We start from the raw sequence: 22057 nt of genomic DNA on the forward strand, positions 1-22057 counted from the left end.
ACGATACTCCTTGTCATCAGGGTGTCTTGCACGAGCTCCACTGGACCAATGGATGGCCACGTTAGTGTTCCCCAGAGCACAATGGAGCCGCCGCCAGCTTCTCTTTGTCCCACAGTAGGTGTCAAGGGGCTGTTGCCCTGGAAGGTGACTGATTCGCACCCTCCCATCGGCATGAGAAAGAAGGTATCGGAATTCGCCAGATTATACAGCGCTCTGCCACTGCACCAATATTCAGTGCCGAGGGTCATGTGTCCATTTCAGTCGTAGGTTGCGGATGTCGTGGTATCAACATTGGCACATGCGTCGGTCATCGTTTGTGGAGGCACATCGTCAGGAGTGTTCGGTCCACTGTGTGTTCATACACACTTATATTCTGCCTAGCATTAAAGTTTGATGGTAGTTTCCCCACAGTTCGCCGCCTGTCCCCTTTTACCAACCTACGACGACCAACATCTGGAATGAGGGGTGGTCGCTCAATCCCGCGACTTCTGGGCGTGGTTTCACTTCTTTTTCGCCACGTGTTGAAGAACCTCAACACACCACTCCTCGAACACCCGACAAGTTGTGCAGTTTCAGGAATGCTCGTGCCGAACCACTGGGCAACTACAACCTGCCCTCGGTCAAAGTCTGATTACGAGCCTTCCCCATTCTGCTCACGAACAGCACGCTCACTGGCACAACATGCATGCTTGACTAGCAGTCATTCCTCGCTTCGAGACGCAGATATCGCCTGGACGGGTTTATATCGATAGTTGGTCGGTGGTCACAACTTTCTGGCTGATTAGCGTATTTGTTCCTCGGATTCCTTGATACATGATAAAGCTCTTTTTAATGGAAAATGTTACGTGCTGTTGTAAAATAAGCATCTACAGAACATTGTTGGCAATATACTGATAGAGTATCAAGGAACGGAGTAAGGAATCAACGACTTGAGGAGGGACCTTAACAAAATATACAGGAATATAGTATTTGCAATGGAGCATGAGCAACTGGGAGTTATAAATTATCTTGGGCTGAGTTTCAAAAATAAGAATAAAACGCTCAGGACAGGAAAACTTACGAAACTTACGTTTACAGGTCCAGTAAATGATAACACCTCATGCCACCCTCGTAATCATATATTAGCTTTCTTCAAAAATGGTGTATATAAGGATAACTGCATTCAGCTAATTCCTGACAAGAAGAATGAATGGATGAAAATACTCAGGCATATAGTGTCAGAAAATGGCTTTGACGCAGGTTTAATGAGATGGATGGAGCGGTAGGGCCCAGAAACCAACAAGATGAGAAGACACCGAAGAAATACTGGGTCGTGCAATATTCTGGAATTATGTCATATAATTGGAGAGCTTATTTAACAAAAAAGAAGCGAAAATTTCATTCAGAACGGACAACAAACAGGAAGAAAGGCTGAAGCACAAGATGAGCATATTGGACAACTGGATCGAGAAAGCGGGATTTGAGGATAAAAGTGTCAGGATAAAATTTCTTCCACTGTAGGTAGGTCCATCTAATTCGATGAGTGTTTCAGTCTAGCACAAGGCCTTTCCCTCGTCTTTAATATGTTGTCAAAGAAAAGTTTTAAGATAATCTGAAGGTGCCTCACGAAGGCGAAACGCGATGATAATAAAAGAGCAAGTTGCAGCCAAGGCTGTTTGTAATTCAAATAAAGAGTCAAGGTTGTGAAATGAACTACGTGAGGCAAACGTGAAGAAAGTTAAGGTTGTATGCAAAGAGCACACGGAAATTTAACTGCATTGTGACACTGGAACACGATAGCAGGAAAAAGAGAAGAAGGGAAAATACTAGGAGAATATGAAGAGGGAAAAAGAATGATAGGGGAAGGCCGTCTTTGAGACACTAGTACATAGTGAAATTTAAATATTGCTGACACTTCATTTAACAATCAACAAAAATTGTATACATAGATTAGGGCTAAAGACAAAAAAAGGCTTCAAATACACTATATGAGGGTAAGACAGGTATTTCTAAACCAGATTTTAAACTGTTAAATATTCCCACGGGCATATGTGGAGTCTGGTCATATTTTATTGCTCATGAAATGTAAGTTAAAACTTAAGAGCAGAGAAGCGTGTAGACAGAGCAACCACAGCTATGAGAAGTCATCTTGGCTACTAATAAAGAACTTCAGCTGTATGTAGCATTTTATTATTGGATCACTATCGGTTTCGTGGCACAAAACGTCACATATTCAGGTGAACAGCAGTATAACAAAAATCCAGAAGGAATAAAAAATTAAATTTAAAATATTACAGACTTTTAAATGAGAATATCAAAATGTTATATGAGTACTAAATATTAGATGGACAGGAAGTCCAAAATGACTAGTCAGATATGGATAGGGAAGAAATGAGATTGACAGCAGGTCCAAAATGGTTAATTAGGTATGGACAGAGGACAAATGTAAGGCTGTAGAAGCATTCACGACTAGAGGAAAGATTGATGCCACCTACAGGAACTGGTAAAGATATCTTTGTAGAAAAGATAAGCAATTATGAAGAGCTCTGACAGTATCCCTTACTAAGCAAAGAAGGGAAAGCTGAAATGCCTGTTCAAGTGAAATAAAGACAAAACTATAGATTTTTTTTTTCATTCTTCACTCCTAGGTGTGGACTGGGCTGCTCCAAATGCGGACCATTAAAGAGACGCGGTTCAGCCAATTATCACACAAGCTGATAGTAAGGCAGACGGGAGATACCAACTGGGAGTAAATAGGTGGGGTTCATCAATTCCGGCATTCGCCTTACAACCAAGGGAAACCTTCCGAATACCTTGGTCGTAGCCGCGGTACTGGAAACATTTTAATTAATGTGGATCATCGTCCGTCGCTGAGGACGCTGACCCTGCCAAAAATAAAATTTTATAAGTGTGTAAAGTGTATATACGTTCTTCAAAATAACGGGAATGCAGCCGGGTGAGCCGGCCGTTGTGGCCGAGCAGTTCTAGGTGCTTCAGTCCGGAACCGCGCCGCTGCTACGGTCGCAGGTTCGAATCCCATCTCGGGCATGGATGTGTGTGATGTCGTTAGGTTAGTAGGTGCAAGTAGTTCTAAGTCTAGGGGACTGATGACCTCAGATGTTAGGTTAATTAGGTGCAAGTAGTTCTAAGTCTAGGGGACTGACGACCTCAGATGTTAAGTCCCATAGTGCTCAGAGCCATTTGAACCACTCGAATTTGAGCAGCCGGGTGATGTCGTAAACCGCCGACATTTCGACAAGTGACCACCTTCCAATTTTCTGGGCAAAAGTGCAGCAAGCACGCCGTGTAGAAGTACAGTATATGTGCGTGTATGTGTTACTGATCTGTGTAAATGTTGTTCGATGACAAGAGGAGGTAAATAAAGAGGGAAGACAGATATGTTATTGCGAGAAGAATTTGACAGAAGACTGAGAGACCCAAGACGAAACGACAGCCCCGGAGTAGATGATACTCCTTCAGAGTTACTGAGATCCTTGGGATAGCCAGCCACGGCAAAACTACTTCCCTAGTATGCAACATGTTCGTGGTATACAATGTAAACAAGACAAAGAAATACCCACAGGAGAAAATAGTAACTCCAGTTTCTAATTTGCTAGGCGATGACAGGTGTAAATATTTCTGAATCATCAGTTTAATAGATCGTGTTTGGAAAATAGTGACGTGAAATATTTAGAGAAGAGGATCAGTTTGGGTTTCGGAGAAGTGCAATATGTATCCTACGAATTATTTTGGAAGAAAGATTAAAGAAAGGAAAAACCTACGTTTATATTCGTTTTTTAATTTACGGAATTCCTTTCTGATAGTGAATAGATGAAGATCTTTTAAATTATGAAGGGTGTATGGGTAAAGTGCGAGAAGCGATCGATGATCTACAGCTGCCATAAGAACCAGGCTGCTATCGTAAGAGTCGAACGAGAGGAATGGCATTCAGTAGTTGAGAAAAGATGGACAGGTGTATAAGCTATTCAGTCTGTATATTGAGCAAACTGTGAATGATACCGAGGAAGAACGTGGAGAGGGAATTACAGTTCAGGGATAAGAAATGGAAGGTGCGAGATTTTGTCAGAGACAGAAAAGAACTTGAAAGGAGAGTTGACGCAATGAATGTGAATAGGTAAGAGTTATAGCATGAATATCTACAAAAATAAAACAAATGGATTGGTAAGGAAATGTAGTGTAAGTACATCAGGTACTGCAGATGGAATGAGATTCGGAAATGAGACACTAAAAATAGTACAAGAGTTTTCAGGTTCGGGCAGAAAAATAACTTACGGTATCAAATGTAGAGAGGATATAAAATGGGGACTGGTGATTGCAGGAAAAGCATTTCTGAAAAATAATTATTTGTTGACATAGGATGTATTTTCTGAAGATATTCCTTTGGAGTGTAGCCTTGTGTTGAATCGAAACTTAAATGATAACAATCTCTTACAGAAAGAGAGTAGAATCTTTTTAAAAGTGCCCACAAAATAATTGTGAAGATTTCATGGGTAGCTGGAATAATCAACGAGGACGTACTCAATCAAATTTGAAAGAAACAGATATTTAAGGCACAGCCTGGTAAAAAGATCGTCTGATAAGAAGCATCCTTATTCATCAAGGAATCGTCAATTCGTTTATGGATGGATGGATGTATGAAGCTGTTAGCAGTTGTCTAGTGATGACGATTCTCGTACAGACTAGATAAGAGAGGAAAGCTTCATCAAACCAGTCTTCGGACAGAAGCCTACTACAGCAAATATAACAACAGAAAATATAAGATTGAAATTTCTAGGAAATTTTGTGGGACATGACACTGAGTTATCTTCGCGTGAAACCACCATCTTCAGGGATGCAACAGTTTCAATCCCGAGAGAAAATAACTATACACCTTTCGAAAAGTGCCGTGTGCCTTGCAATGGTTACTTTGAACACAAATAAACATATACTCTCTCAATGTCTTCTGATCTGTGTCAGTTATTTAGACGGATAATTTTCAAAAGTTGTCATGAGCGGTACTGCTCGTCGTAGAGGCGGTAGACTTTTGCGTGGGCTCTGATGACGGCGTGTGTAGCCAAATAGTTGCCGATGCCGAGATCCTTCTGCGACGGAGCCTGGCCTCCGCTTGTTGCGTAGCCGCGTACGAACGTGACTGGCTCGTCGAATGTTGTCCACCATTTTACCTACAACAGAAACGTGATACCACTATACTGTTAGCCGCCACCAATTTTACATTTTTGTCTGGCAATTGTGGGTGGATACCGAAGTGCAGTGCCTTAGAATAACTTTCTTGAAACTATTTTACCTTTCTCGAACATGATTTGTCTATCTGATGTTGGTACCGATCAGAGAACATGAAATCTCAAACGGTAACAATTATTGAACTACATGAAAGAAACGTAATAAACTACGGTGTGCACACACTTCATTCAACATTTAAACGTCACTACAACTATTCGGATTTACGTAATGACATTCTCGATGTGTCTGCCATCATTGGCTATAATGTGGGGCAGATGAATAGCGGAATTCTTCATGAACTGCTGAAGCGCCCTAACATCGATGCAGCCGATCGCCTCTAGCATTGCTATTTTCATTTCAGCAGTGGTTTTGGGGATTTTGCTGTACACCTTGTCTTTAACATAGCCCCACAAAAAGAGTTTTACGATCCGGATAATATGGCGGCCTATCGAGGCCCATGCCAGTCGTCTCTGGGTACCCCAGAGACAAAATGCGGAACCGAAACTACTCTCCCAGGACATAAAACGCTCTCCTGTTTCGATGAGGTCGAGCTCCGCCTTCCATGAAACATATCTTGTCGAAATTAATGTCACGTTAGATATTGGAGTTGAAATTATCTTCTAAAACCTACACATACCATTCGGTACTCACTGTGCCATAAAGGAATATCTCACAGATCATTCCGTTACTGGACATTGCACACGAACCTATTGAGAGTGAGGAGACTTCCCGATCGCGAAATGCGGATTCACAGTCTCAGAAATGCGCTGATTTCGTTTATTGATGAACCCATCCAAATGAAAGTGGACTTCGTCGCTAAACGAAACCATATTCATATCAAAATCCTGTTCGTCGATTCTGTGTGTTTTGGCGAAACACAACCGCTGTTCCGTGGCCGTGGGCCTTAATGGCTGATAGGCTTGAATTTCGTACAGAAAAGATGAAGGTCGTCAACAACAATTTGTCGCAGCGTCTCTCGGTTGATTCCCACCTGTCGTGCAGCTCGTCTGATCAATTTACTGGGACTGGTTTGAAACACAGCGAGTGCCTTCTCAATGTTTTCAGGAGTTTTTGCTCTTTTTGGATGACCACCATTGCCAACACTGTCATGTTGGACACTACCCGTTCTCTCAAATTGCGAATCAAATTCTTGATTGTTAGCACACTTGGACCTGTTGTCTTTAGCTTCAACTAGGACGCAAACGTCCTTTGAGTCGCAGCTGGGCTGTTATTGCTCGCATAGTAGGCCTTCACAAGCACTATCCGCTCAGGCATGCTGTACCGTGAAATTTTCAGCTGCAAATGGCCGAGAACATCAAGGCGCTTGCGCATGCGCATACTAATTCCCATCATGCCCCGTGCTAACTGTGCAATTTGAGCGTCCTAAAGCGAACCGTTCAGAAGTTGTAGCGCTTTTACTTCATATAATTCAATAATTGTCACCATGTATGTTAACATTAGAGGCACGAGTCATATTTGGCCTTCTTGCATATGTAACAGTCAGGTACTGAAATACTCAAGATTTGAAAACCAGTCGACTCCATGCATTTTCGGCAGTTAATGCGAAATTTAACTCCCTCGTATGTGACATGTGTGAGAACAAAAGGTATTTCATGTTTTGGATTCACATGGACTTGGTAGTCGCTGAACTGGTTGTGGCGGTACAAACGTTGAAGAGAGACACGCTCGTATCATTTACAATTAATGTTTGGCTAGCAAAGACCTACAATTTATATGTTTCAAAACCGTAATTTTAGATGAGATATAACTCGCTAAAATCTGTAGCACCTGACTTTCTGTCATCCAGTCACAGTGCAGCCCCAATACCTGTTTGCTGGATTACACCAAGTAGCAAACTGACGAAAGACTGTCCTATGCATGCTTTGTTACTACAATATCTGACGGACGCCAAAATACAAAGAACCACATTGTGTACTGACAAGAATATTAACTGTCGATACATAATACGGTGGAGGGATGTCTAACTCTACTATACCGTCGTGAACAAGAGCAGTCAGAACATGATTGTAATCTATACCCGGGATGCTCTGTGATGTCCGTAATTCCTAAGTAAGAACTACGTAAGGAATAACAGAATCACTCCATTGCAAGGTCTCAAGTGGCCTAGTCTGGCGTCTGGAAATAACACGTTACACACGGAAGTTAGTGTTATACAGTGTAATTGCTGTCGTTGTTGCAGTGTGAATATCTAGCTCGTTAATAGTTTTGTTACTACACCGTCGCTCACGAACGAACATTATCAGTCAACCTTGGTAATTAAGATTATTCTCAATAATTCAAATGCGTTACTCGCAAAGATTCATAGCAACGGAATCTTCAAAGCAGAGAATACAAGAGGAAATACACAATTCTCTGCTAAAGACAAAGAAAATGTATGATTCGTGGATAAGTGGTGGAAGTGCCGTATATTTATGTTTGAAATAACCCAAAATTTAGCGACAGAAAACATCTTCCATTGTATCATGATGTACTAACACATCCATCGTTTCCTTTCATGGGTGTGAACAAATTTTTCTACTTTTTCGTTACACTCTGGGATCACCTTATAGCCGTTGTACCTTTATATCATTTTCAGTTTTTCTGCCGCCTCTTCTTGTCTTGACCTGTAACTACACCGCGCAACAGAATTATGGAGTCAGTTTCTCAGTTTTTCGGAACGCCGTAATTGTCTCCCATTGCTACTCGTAAGTTGGAAATTTCACTTAAAGGTGCCAGCAACGTTCCTCTGTAGCGGTGCAAAAGCGTGGAGCCCTTGCGATGTCACACTCGAGGTCGACGAAGCATCAGAGATCATGGTGTCGACATACGCGAAAAAAGACGAAGGGTCAGAATTTCATGTTACATGTAAAATGGGTTAATGGTGTTATATACGCACCAGATTTCACCACAATTCTGCCCAACGTCACCATGGACGTGTCATACGATGGGAAGGTCGTCTTAAACATACTTCACTCCTTTTGGTGCCTCTGCGGTGAAGGTCAGAACCGCGACACTGAGCGTTGATATCAAGTGGGTTTTTTATGTGTGGTCGAGGAAAGCAATCACACTGCCGCTCAGAATCAACACGAGAAGGCCTAAGGGGGTGGCAATGAAATCACATCTTTCCCTGCTGAGTTGATTCCCACACATTTCGCCGTCGGAAACAACAGTCTGCAGTGTGTTGATCAACAGGAAGACGTTCCTGACAATCTTTGTTCCTGCTGACACCTCCCTGAGGCATCAACCTGTCTCTATGGACATCGTAGCCTAACAACCCTATTTAAAGTTATCTCATCAACCTTGACGCAGTTTATCCTGGGTGGCACCCTTCCTGATTTATTGAGGGAAAAATACCTTTCCAGAGAATATCTGCGAAGTAGTCCTACGCACCAGCAGGCAGGAAAATGGCATCAGAGGTGTGTCAAGTGGTTGCCTGCCTGAAAACGCCTAGGGTAACTGTGTAGGGTTTCTCTGTAAAGGTGCAGTTTTAAAATTATCAATAAATGGGGCCGGGAGCCACCGAGGGTTTTGCCGAACTTGGGAGTCGGGGGAGGGTTTCTTAGAGGGACCCATCACCGTTTTATTCACGCATGTCTCAGTGTCGCAGCCCTCCGTGATCACACCAAAGGAGGTTGTGACACAGGAACACGGAAAAAGCATAAACACCATTTGCTGCTTCGGATTACGTTCAGACTTCGTCGAATGGTTTCGAACGATCCGTACTGGCTCCACCCTGTACACCAAAGCACACATTGCGGACGCAATGCGCTCCAAATAAGTGAGATAACATTCAGTGGGATTACCAGTCTACGACATCGTAGGAGATGGGTTGAAGCTTCAGGGAGGTGTCAGCGTTATCAAAGATTATCAACAACGATGCTCATCCATCGCACAGTAGATAGTCGTTTTCGACCGCGAAATGTGCAGGAATCAATGTCCGAAGGAAAGGTGTGATTTTATCGAAGCTCTTTATATGCCTGCCTCTGAGACCATTCCTTGCTGATTGTGACTGATAGTTTGCGTAAAATGTTTTCCTTGTCACTCATAAGACAGCCGAGTGATTTCAGCGCCGGGCATCGCGTTCCATCACAGCCGTCATAAGAGGGGATGGACAGTGGGTAACAGAGGGTGTGGTGGCCTTCCCATCGTGTAAAACGACAGCAGTGGCATTGCGTCGAATTCAGGTGAAATTTCGCGCCAATGTGAGTTCACTAACCCGTTTTAAGCATCCGAATAACTTCTGAGCTGTGGTGTCTTTACACTTGCGTCGACATCTTGCAGTTTGAAGCGTCATCCAACCCGAGGGCGACGCTCCAGATCGCCATCCTTTTGCTCCGTTACAAAGGAAGGTTGTAGACACCTTTGAGGAAAATTTCAAACTTATGCGTCGTGATGGGAGACACAGATGTGGTTTCAAATAGGTGATCCTTTGCGCAGTGTAATATGCTGCGGACGCTGTGCGTCCTGTCAGTACCCTTATTTGTTCAACCCGATCCTGGTTGAAGTGGCTCTGAGCACTATGGGACTTAACATCTGTGGTCATCAGTCCTCTCGAACTTAGAACAACTTAAACCTAGCTAACCTAAGGACGTCACATACATCCAGGCCCGAGACAGGATTCGAACCTGCGACAGTAGCGCGATTCGAGACTGAAGCGCCTAGAACCGCTCGGCTACTGCCGCCGGCCCTTTAAGTGAAGCACACGTTTCATTTTACTAGACTAATATCCGGTTTCCAGTCTTTAGATGGAAGTGAATCTTTGTATCTCTACGACGCTATGTCTATAACCACTTGAAAACTGCCTTGGTGACTGGAATAGGTCATCGTGCTAGAAAATATAATTGCAAGTGGTGCTGTTATTTGTTTATGAGCAATCACTGAAGTTGCGGACCTATCATACAAACATGCTACACATAGAAATGGAGTTTTTCTGAAGACCTGGCTGTTCGTTACCGCAATCATAATCACATGGAGATAACGAGTCATATATAAAGGCCTGAAATCGCCGCTATCATTTAGCTCTCTTTCAATTTTTCGTCTGCCTGAAGCACTGTTAACCGCGAATGTACATCATTAACGTTAGTCTCAACTGTTCCAAAAAATGAAGAAATAAATCAATTTAGCTCGTACAGTCTACATCTATACCCACATCTACATACAGACACCGCAATTCTCCGCATGGCGGAGGGTACCCTGTACTGCTACTAGTCATTTCCTTCCCTGCTCCACTCGCAAACAGAGCGAGGGTAAAACGAATATTTATAAGTATCCGTACGGGCCCTAATTTCTCTAAACTTATCTTCAAGATCCTTACGCAAAATGTACGTTGGCGGTAGTAGAATCGTTCTGCAGTCAGCCTCAGATGCCTGTTCTCTAAATATCCTCAATAGATTTCCTTGGAACGTACTTCACTTACTCTCCAGTGATTCCCATTTGAGTTCCGGAAGCGTCTTCGTAATATTCGCGTGTTGTTCGACCCTACCAGTAACAAATCTTGCAACCCGCCTCTGAATTGCTTTGATGTTTTCCTTCACCCCGACCTAGTGCGGATGCCAAACACTCCACCACTACTCAACAATGGGTCGTACTAGTATCTTACATGCGGTCTCCTTTAAAGGTGAAACACACTTACTTGAAATCTCTTTATCTTTTTAGAGATGGTTGCGGGACTCTGCTTTTCGATATAGGATGTCAAATTAAACGTATTTTAGCCGTCTAATTTCCAACCTTATTTTGTTTGACAACCAGTTTCAGCGTTTCACTACGCCATCTTTCCTAATATTCTCCCAAATAGCCGAAGTCGATCATTCGCCCCTCCTACTACAATACTTATATTCTCATTCCATTTCAAACTGCTTCGCACCGTTACGCCTGGACATTTAATCGACGTGGCTATGTCAAGCAGCACACTGCTAATTCTGTACTCCAACATTATTACTTTGTTTATCTTACTAATCTGCTTTAACTTACATTTTTCTACGTGTAGAGCTATCAGTCATCCATCACACCAACTGTAAGTTTTGTGTAAGTCATCTTGCACCTGCTGTACTCATCAAATTACGACACCTTCCCGTAAATCCCAACATCATCATCAAACAGTAACAGTTGCCCTGTCCGGAAGGTCGCTTATGTATGTAGAACACAACAATCTTTCTGTGACTGTTCCGTTTCGCACACCTGATGATGCCCTTGTTTCTGATGGCGCTCACCGTCGAGGGCAGCACACAGTTTACGTGCTTGCTCACCATCGAGATTGTCGCCACAGGCAAGGACAAAAAGAAAAGTCAATGGAAATAACATAACGAACAATTGAGATGACAACTGCCTTCGAGCCATTGTAAAACGTCGTGAAATGGGTGCTCACTGCTCATCATTTGTTTCAGACTAATTTTATATCATTCATCATACATTGTGAACGGTTATATGTGGTGCCTCCTCCGTTTGAAATCGTCACGCATTGTGAAAAGTTATAGGTGCTACCTGCTCCCTTTGAAAGCTGATCATCTTCAACACTTTGGAGGTTGAAACTGACCTTCAGGTCTCCCAGTCGTTCATGTCAAACGGCTATACTTTAACTTTTTAGCTGATTACAACTGATATCATTGGAAGTAGCAGAATGTGCGGACCATTTAAGGTTCGGAAACTGGCCTCGGCATACAGGAGAAACAACTGTGGTCAAACATACACTACTCTTCATGAAAGGTGACGTAGATGATATGTCACAGGTAAACCCAGAGCGAGCATTTAATTTTGTCCTGACTCGTGCGTGTTGCTCAACAATTCATCATTATCATCAACCCATCCACTTCCGCGCATTGGTCTTCAGCATTCGTATTGTTCCTGCTCTCACCTTACAGATCATCGTCCTATTAATTCAAGTACGAAAATTTCTTGGTCTTTCTACTATCCACATACTTGTGCACAAGTTCCGCCAAACTCACTACCATTACGATATTAATTATGGCTCCACTCTGGCCTGTTCCCAGTTCCACCTTTGTATCTTTCTGCTTGTCCTAGCCACTACCAAAATGCATTTTTCGGTTAGTTTGGTGAACGACACTTAGTCAACGGTCTTCGCAAGTGAAGTCTGTGTCTCACTACCTTAGCCCAAAGAATGGTAGTATGCACCGATAACAAACTTTTCTTTACCGTTACTTGAGAAGCAATTCATTTTATCACTAGGATCCAAGGCTCTTTCTAATCCTCGAAGTGTACCTTTTTAAATGTACACTTTGGAGCAGGTGCAATTGTTGGCTTTAGCTGAGTAAGTACTATTAGTTATGAACTGCAGTATTTTAAACATAGCTGCGCAACAGCAACGGTTCCACGTAATAGGATTAAAAACAGCCGACCAGTTGCAAAGGATAAAGTAATCTTTACCTAGGTTTCGATAGATTTAAATCTATCTTCTTCAGAAGGCGGCCTGAGGACATTGAACATCGTAATTTATATTACAAGGTATGAAACATAAGTAAAAAATAGAGTTTAATATATATTAGGAGAATCTTGTATTACAAAATATAAGAAGGATTACCGGTACTTACAGTATTACATTAACATGGAGTGATATGTCATTATCGTTTTTACAAACATCTGCATAGCTCCATTAGTCCAAATAAAATATAGCCCTGAGAATAGGGTTTGTCAGACAAATAAAATTAAGTACATGGAAGTTGGAGAGCGCATAAGCGACAGAGTAAAATCGGCCATCGTAGTAGCACTGCAGCCAGGGCAGGTGGCGCTCAGGTCAAGCACTATGTGCCGATTGGCGTACTGAAGCAACATGTAAAATATCCATATTAGTTGCGTCCTTAGATAGGGTGACAATAAATAAAAGGAAAGCATTTAACACTCCCGTTATGACATTGTGGGAGCCTTAGAAACATTAACGTAGATACCACAGAAACTAAAAAGTTTATTTCCATCCCTTTCTTAGGTAACATATCATATAGGATTAAACGTCTTCTAAATAAAAAATATAACTGTAATGTCTCCTTCTCTACAGATAATAGTTTAAAAAGGAACCTTATACAGTCAGTAGAGATTGCCAGCGATTGGTTTTCTAATTCAGGTATTTACAAACTAACCTGTAATAACTGCCCCTCATACTATATTGGTCAAACAGGCAGAGCTGTGAAAACACGATAAAAGGAACATCTATTAGGTAAAAAAGGAGCGAATATTCACAACTCCACTTTCGCTGAACACCTCTTGATAGCAGGCCATACGCCCAAACAGTTAGAAGACACGGTTATCCTACACAGACAAGTCAAAGGACGGAGACTAGATCTGTGGGAAGAGTTATTTATTTTTAAACATCTAGAGCTCAAAGACGGTAATATACTGAACGATCAGTTGAACCTTGCCTGTAGACAATTCTTCGAAGGTTTTAAACCCGTACTGTTTAATATATAACATTAATGTTGATAACCTCAGTGGTCTATTTCCTCAGGAAGCTATAATGCACTTTCAAATCTTTAAGCTCACTACCTTTTATGTAATGTGGTATTCTCACGATGTATGGCTGCCACTACATCGGCCCTCATGTAATTTTCTCTTATTCTAAAACCTTGGCTCCCTGAGAATGTATATTAACTGGATTGTTGACCAGGTTTCGTTATTTATGTCTTAAGAGCCATCACTGATTATTCTTAAAGTTTTGATTTATATACGATCTATGTGCTTCACTAATATGATAATATAACTTTTATATTCTGGCTGTATATGCCACTGCATGTAACTTATGGCGTAAGCGCCACCTGCCTTTTTGATATATGTATCTACGTTAATGTTTCTAAGGCTCCCGCAATGTCATAACGGGAGTGTTAAATGCTTTCCTTCTATCTATTGTCACCCTATCTAAGGACGCAATTAATATGGATATTTTACATGTTGCTTCAGTACGCCAATCGGCACATAGTGCTTGACCTGAGCGCCACCTGCCCTGGCTGCAGTGCTACTACGCTGGCCGATTTTACTCAGTCGCTTATGCGCTCTCCAACTCCCATGTACTTAATTTTATTTGTCTGACAAACCCTATTCTCAGGGCTATATTTTATTTGGACTAATGGAGCTATGCAGATGTTTGTAAAAACGATAATGACATATCACTCCATGTTAATGTAATACTGTAAGTACCAGTAATCCTTCTTATATTTTGTAATACAAGATTCTCCTAATATACATTAAACTCTATTTTTTACTTATGTTTCATACCTTTTAATATAAATTACGATGTTCAATGTCCTCAGGCCGCCTTCTGAAGAAGATAGATTTAAATCTATCGAAACCTAGGTAAAGATTACTTTATCCTTTGCAACTGGTCGGCTGTTTTTAATCCTATTAGTTATGAACTGCTTGTCAATTTGTAATTTTTTCGATGTATCACTAATACCTAATTTTAGTTTTACTTCTATCGATTTTCAAGCTTACTTTCAAATTTGCCATTTATTTTTTTCTTCATTAGTACGTCTGTCTGCACAACAGACTAATAAATCCATATCACGCCTGTTAATGCTATGGAAATATGAGATGTCACAGTAAAGGTGATTGATGTTCACCCTGCGATATATAGCCTTTTCACTAAACTGGTGCTGTCGTTGCACTAAAAGTTCTATTGTTTCAGGGGTTGCTCTGTTGTTCCTTATGTCACCGGTTCATATCGTTTGTAACAAGTCTCTTACACATTAGAGAGTTAACTCACCTGAAATTGCTGTCAACACCTGTTCACTTCACGGCTACAGCGTACGACACAGCTGATCTCAGTCATCCGGGCATGTCGTGAACCCAAAGTTGTTTTTACAAACGATTCGTCTCGAAATTACAAAGGATATTAGGTTTTATCAACATTGCAGATGACTACGAAACATCAGAATAAACCGATTTAATTCCAATTCTTTACTTATTACTTTCCCATAAACAGCAGATTTTCATCTGGCATGCAATATGGCGTTAGCTTCCTTCACTGCCCACGTAATATCTCTGTTCTCTTCGTCAGCTGTCAAAAACATGTATGGGGAGTGGAGTTAAAATCTCAGTCCCGCCTTTCTGAGTTAAGTTTTCCATAATTCACTACACCGATTCACGCGGAATCCTAGATAATTACACTGAAAGGGCCGATTTATTTTCCCGTAGTTGTCGAGTCCGCGCTTGCAGCATGTCTGGAAAAACTTGGAATCGAGAGTGCGTTAAATTCTAATCTTGGTTCAATTATGAAGGGTTAACATTTCAACAGAAAATTCATTTATTCTTCACCCAAGTGTCGCTTTCTGGGAATTATTCATTGCTTTATAACGTAAAACTCGGGGTTGTAGCCTACCTCGGGTGTCACACTGAAGAAAGGAAACCTTGTGATGGTGGCAAGACTCTTTAATTTAATGTACATCTTTAATACTGTCTGAGTTAATTCTAAAAGTATTTGCTTTATAAAAACTGTTGGTGTTCAGTATCATGAAGAGCCGTGAAAGATATCTGAATATACAGGAACTCACCCTGTCGCCGAAGTTGTCAAAGAGTACCCTGGCGTACTCGAGGAAGTAGTCCGCTAGGATGGGGTTGGGCCAACCCCCTATGTACTGCAAGGCTTGCGGCCGGTCCCAATGGTACATCGTCACCTGTAAGCAGAGAGACTGGCTATGAACAAAACGTCTGATACATTTCCATGGTGACAATCTCTGGACCAAGTAATGTACTAAACATAAAAGAGACGGTAAAATGACTCTCCATTGTCCCGACTCTTTCTTAACAACATCACCATTAAAAAAATGAAGTTGTTACGGATCCGTGAAGATATTATTGACAACAGACAGAGTATAGTACCAATAAGGAGAAAACGATTGAAAGTAGCACAGTTTGTCTTTGAAACTAATAAGAAAGGATACTAGATTTTAAATGTGTTTTAAGGACATCCTTTACTTTTTTCAAGCAGTCGAACACCAACAAAAGCGTGGTTGGCAAACAGACCATTCCAAGTGATAAATATGTGATTTATGTATTATCATATAATATACTGTATTACTCTAAATTATCAGTAAAGCATCTATTGTTAGTTATTAATATAGTGGCCCTGAGGGTATATTTCATCTTTTCTTTACCTTTAAACAGTAAAAAACAATGTAAGATCGTAATATCACGAGAAGACCGAGGAGCCGCCAGCTCCAGCCATAAGGGGCACAAAAATCCTGAAGATGGCTTTAACATAAACCGAAACCGGCAAATAAACAAATATTATTGCAATCTCGACTGTTGATTTTAAAATAAATATGGCACGAGATCGCTACACTTCATAGACAATGTTGTCTAAATTTATGAAAATGCAAGATCTTCTGCCATTTACTTAAGTGGGTTTTGCATAGTATCCATGCATATATAAAAACGTTTTATTTCGTTTAACTGCAGGGGAAAAAACCTAGTTTCCTCCATTTCTACATCTACATCTGCATACGTACTCCGAAATCCACCACACGGTGCGTGACGGAGGGTACCTCATACCACAACTAGCATCTTCTCTCCTTGTTCTACTCCCAAAAAGATCTTCTGCCATTTACTTAAGTGGGTTTTGCATAGTATCCATGCATATATAAAAACGTTTTATTTCGTTTAACTGCAGGGGAAAAAACCTAGTTTCCTCCATTTCTGCATCTACATCTGCATACGTACTCCGAAATCCACCATACGGTGCGTGACGGAGGGTACCTCATACCACAACTAGCATCTTCTCTCCTTGGTCTACTCCCAAACAGAACGAGGAAAAAATGACTGCCTATATGCCTCTGTACGAGCCCTAATCTGTCTTATCTTATCTTTGTGGTCTTTCCGCGAAAATTAAGTTGGCGACAGTAAAACTGTACTGCAGTCAGCCTCAAATGCAGGTTCTCTAAATTTCCTCAGTAGCGATTCATGAAAAGAACGCATACTTTCCTCTAGAGACTGCCACCCGAGTTCCTGAAGCATTTCCGTAACACTCGCGTGATGATCAAGCCTACCAGTAACAAATCTAGCAGCCCGCCTCTGAATTGCTTCTATGTCCTCCCTCAATCCGACCTCATAGGAATCAAAAATGGTTCAAATGGCTCTGAGCACTATGGGACTTAACTGCTGAGGTCATTAGTCCCCTAGAACTTAGAACTACTTAAACCTAACTAACCTAAGGACATCACAAACACCCATGCCCGAGGCAGGATTCGAACCTGCGACCGTAGCGGTCTTGCGGTTCGAGACTGCAGCGCCTTTAACCGCACGGCCACTTCGGCCGGCTCATAGGAATCCCAAACGCTCGAGCAGTACTCAAGAATAGGTCGCATTAGTGTTTTATAAGCGGTCTCCTTTACATACGAACCACATCTTCCCGAAATTCTACCAATGACCCGAAGACGACTATCCGCCTTCCCCACAACTGCCATTACATGCTTGTCCCACTTCATATCGCTCTGCAATGTTACGCCCAAATATTTAATCGACGTAACTGTGTCAAGCGCTACATTACTAACGGCGTATTGAAACATTACGGGATTCTTTTTCCTATTCATCTGCATTAATTTACATTTATCTATATTTAGAGTTAGCTGCCATTCTTTACACCAATCACAAATCCTGTCCAAGTCATCTTGTATCCTCCTACAGTCACTCAACGACGACACCATCCCGTACACCACAGCATCATCAGCAAACAGCCGCACATTGCTATCCACCCCATCCAAAAGATCATTCATGTAGATAGAAAACAACAGCGGACCTACCACATTTCCCTGGGGCACTCCAGATGATACCATCACCTACAATGAACACTCACCATCGAGAGTTTTATTACTTAAGAAGTCTTCGAGCCACTCATATATTTCGGAATCAATCTCATATGCTCGTACCTTAGTTAGGAGTGTGCAGTGGGGCACCGAGTCAAACGCTTTCCAGAAGTCAAGAAATATGGTATCCGTCTGATACCCTTCATCCATGGTTCGCAAGACATCATGTGAAAAAAGGGCGAGTTGCGTTTCGCAGGAGCGATGCTTTCTAAAGCCGTGCTGATGCATGGACAGCAACTTTTCTGTCTCAAGGAAATTCATCATATTCGAACTGAGAATATGTTCGAGAATCGTGCAACAAACCGATGTTAGGGATATTGGTCTGTAATTTTGAGGATCCGTCCATCAATCCTTCTTATATACAGGCGTCACCAGCGCTTTTTTCCAGTCGCTCGGGACTTTACGTTGGGCAAGAGATTCGCGATAAATGCAAGCTAAGTAAGGAGCAAATGCAGTAGAGTACTCTCTGTAAAACCGAATTCGAATCCCATCAGAACCTGGTGATTTATTTATTTTCAACCCATTCAGCTGCTTCACAACCCCAGGGATGTCTATCACTATGTCCTCGATACGGGAATCTGTACGAAACTCAAACGGCGGTATGTTTGTACGATCCTCCTGCGTGAAAGATTTCTCAAAGGCTAAATTTAAAATTTCAGCTTTCGTTTTGCTCTCTTCTGTTGCCAGGCCAGGCTGATCAGTGAGTGACTGGATGGAAGCCTTCGACCCGCTTACCGATTTTACGTAAGACCAGAATTTCCTTGGGTTTTCAGCAAGATCTTTTGCTAAGGTATGACGGTGGTAGTGGTTGAATGCTTTGAGCATCGTTCTTTTTATAGCAGCACGAAGCTCTACTAACTTTTGTCTGTCATCATTGTCCCGATCTTTCTTGTACCGCGAGTGCAACTGTCTTTGCTTCCTGAGCATTCTCCGAATTGCGCTGTTAAGCCACGGTGGGTCTTTTCCGTCCGTAACCCACTTTTTCGGCACATACTTGTCCAATGCATGATTTACAATGTGTTTAAAATGTTCCCATAATTCTTCCACGGCCATCGTACCGGAAGTAAATGAAGTCGATTCATTTACTAAGAGGGATGCTCGGTATTATCAGCCTTGTGAATTACGATATTTTAAATGGTGCATAGTTAGGAGGGATTTTTCGTGTAACCTAGTAATAACTAATTTTATGGCTTTGGTTTGGCGCAAAAGAAATAAGGAATCTAATAGTCAGAGAAATGGTACTCGGATAGTGTAAATTTGCCACCGGTAGGCAGGGTGCAATGAAAACCTAATGGTAACATTTCGCTAGGAAGGAAGTAGACGAGGAATTAAAACTTACTCACCAGAGAAGTACCTTAAAGAAGATGAAGCCAGTCACAAGTATGATAAAAAATGAGGAAAAAAGGTACAGTTAAAATAGCTGTACTTAGTTGTTTAGCAGTGGTTAGCTTTATCTAAAGGATAAGGGAAAGACTTAGCGGTCATCACTTCCTTTGTGTTAGGGATATTACGTCAATGGTTTCCTTTAGCTCAAGGTTTTGTTGATGTTATGAAGCTAGAGTACGGTATGTGTGTGAGTAGAATATAGGGGAACCAGCCGAGGCCCCAATACTCCACCTCACTAGCCTTTCGAATTTTTTGACTGAACACTTTTTCCCGTTTAGCATCTGTGGGGTTTATTGTATAACTGTACTACCATCTGCCAGTATTAGTAGCAGAGGAAGAGTGTTGTGGTTAATGCATACTCTGCTCCACCCGTAGTCAGAGATTTAAGAAATATTGACAATGAATAAATTCTTACCACTGGCTGGATGTCGTTCTCCAGTAACAGGTTAATGAGGTTGTTGTAGTAGTCGATTCCAGCCTGGTTGATCACGTCCAGGTCCCCGTTGGGCAGTATACGAGGCCAAGAGATGGAGAAGCGGTATACTTTGGCCTGAAACAACCAATCGAATGTCACAATAGCACCTCTACAAGATGTGAGGTCAGAAACTAACGTGCACAGAAAACATGTACAGAAAAGGGCTGTATCATTAGACAGTGATGGTGAACTGAGAAGTGGAAGATAAATACTTATCAATAATTAAACCTTGCAGTTTCTAGCTAAATCCTTAATATCTGACGTCTACGGCAGAGACAGCTACTGAGACCTCTAACATTTATCCGACTTGACGAGGCTTAAAAAGAGACAGTATTTTACTCAGGTGTCCCACTAAAATACACTGGGGACCTATTACTTCCACGGGATTAGGTATGAAGGGTAATTTGACTGGTAATATGGTCCTTTCTGCTTGGCTGGTATCAGGGTGGACTGTGGCTCACTGTAAGAGGAACTACCGACACTGTGTGAAAGCTACACAAAGGAAATTCAATTACAGGAATCTTTCGGTCTGCCAAAGGAAGATATGCCGTTAGTTCGATTACATTGTCAAGAAATAATGTGGGCAATTATTGAAATTGGTCAGATACCTGTGTGCTGGGGTCAGGTCTAAGGTTAATGTCATTTGACCATTCTTTCAATAAATTCTGTCAACGGCTTTGGAAGTACAAGCGACAGGAGTGGTCTGTAATATAAGTGACTAAAGGTTTTGTATCATGGACTATGACTGAAGTAACTGAAAATTTCAAGAGGAGCCAGTAACACTCGTGACGTGTTTGACTGTTATCAATAGCAAAGATCTGCATAGCTTCTCGCCGTCTGATGCTGCCAAATATACGAGTACGTATGAAAAGTTTGCAAAAGTCACTAAAGACAATAGTTAAATTTATATGTCACATCTAAATGTATATCGTACCTCATCGGTTGCGATATTTTTATGTATTTATGTGTCTGGAGATGGTATCTGGGAAGCAAACACATCATCATTAGTAATTTGACAGTGTTGAACAACGACCTGCCGTAGGTTTATCCGCACTTTCCATGATGAATTCTGTCAACGTTCCTGAATTCAGCAGTTAGGTCTTCATCTTGGCCTTTCATTATCTCTTGAAAACCATGGTGGTTTCTCCTCGGTCTATCATCATCTGATCAGCAGGATACACCATCTGTTGATCACTATCTCAATTTCATGACGGTCACAATTACGACGTCCACATGGATTTTCTCCGTGTTCCAATTTTACCTTTCGTTTGTCACCAAGCAGAGTTATCATGCGTCTCCTCACTGATCTGTGGATGTAAGAAGCTTAATTTTCAAGTTCAGATCAATTGATCAAAAACATTTTTGAGTGTTTATGTTTACGTCTTTCATTGTTCTACTTATTCGACTCCCCTAAAAACAAATTCTCATCAACTCGTCTATAATTTCATATTATATATAATTTTATATTATAGTACATCTAATTATTTTGTTTTTTTCAATATTGCAGAACTGTTGGACAACTCTAACGTTCCTTGAATATATTTGCACACTTCTGTTGTATTACTTTTCCTGCAATTTAAATAATATCAATTACAACAACCTTATCCTCCGTCATATATGCTCTTTCGCGGACTTCGAATGGCCTTACATATATGTGGCTTGTCGTTACTTCTTGAAATTCATTGCCTTCGTTATTAACAAGAAATACTTCCAATTCTTACTTGAAACATACAAACATTTAAAGAAATACTTACTTGTCTGCACAGCTGTGTCTCTATTAGGGTGTTATTCTACCATCTGCCGTACTCACTAGCGAAGTTTAATACTTAAAATAAATTTATATCTTATATTTTCCATATCTCTGTTTCTATTGTTTCTCTTATAAAATTTTCATTTCTCTATGTTGCATTCTATCTGGGACGTTGGTGTACAGTTCCATTTAGTTTAGAATAATCTACGGTGTTGTTATTATCGTTTACACGAGGCTCCTGCAGTCTCATAAATACATGCGTATTTACGTTTGAGATTACCTATATTTTGCTTTCTTCATGTCTAAACATATTTTGCTGTTTTCTAAGGCACGGTTACAAAATAATTATCTGGTATGTCAATATATAAGCTTCATCTTATAACATTATGAATATGTTGCTAAGTTGTATGTAGTATAAGAGCCTAC

The 22057-nt window shown here is 41.2% G+C and overlaps 1 protein-coding gene across 1 annotated transcript in view; it reads right to left on the reverse strand.

Annotated features, from left to right (window-relative positions):
• Positions 1-22057, reverse strand: part of LOC124623004 (myrosinase 1-like) — a 117961-nt gene that overhangs the window by 89624 nt on the left and 6280 nt on the right. Inside the window, exons 3-4 of the mRNA XM_047148795.1 lie at positions 19822-19956; positions 15711-15833 (exon numbers count right to left, since the gene is read on the reverse strand). Of these exons, the coding sequence (XP_047004751.1) occupies positions 15711-15833; positions 19822-19956 (258 nt within the window). The remainder of the gene's footprint in view (positions 1-15710; positions 15834-19821; positions 19957-22057) is intronic.

Source organism: Schistocerca americana, chromosome 7, assembly GCF_021461395.2.
Source record: "Schistocerca americana isolate TAMUIC-IGC-003095 chromosome 7, iqSchAmer2.1, whole genome shotgun sequence".
NCBI classification, from domain to species: Eukaryota; Metazoa; Arthropoda; class Insecta; order Orthoptera; family Acrididae; genus Schistocerca; species Schistocerca americana.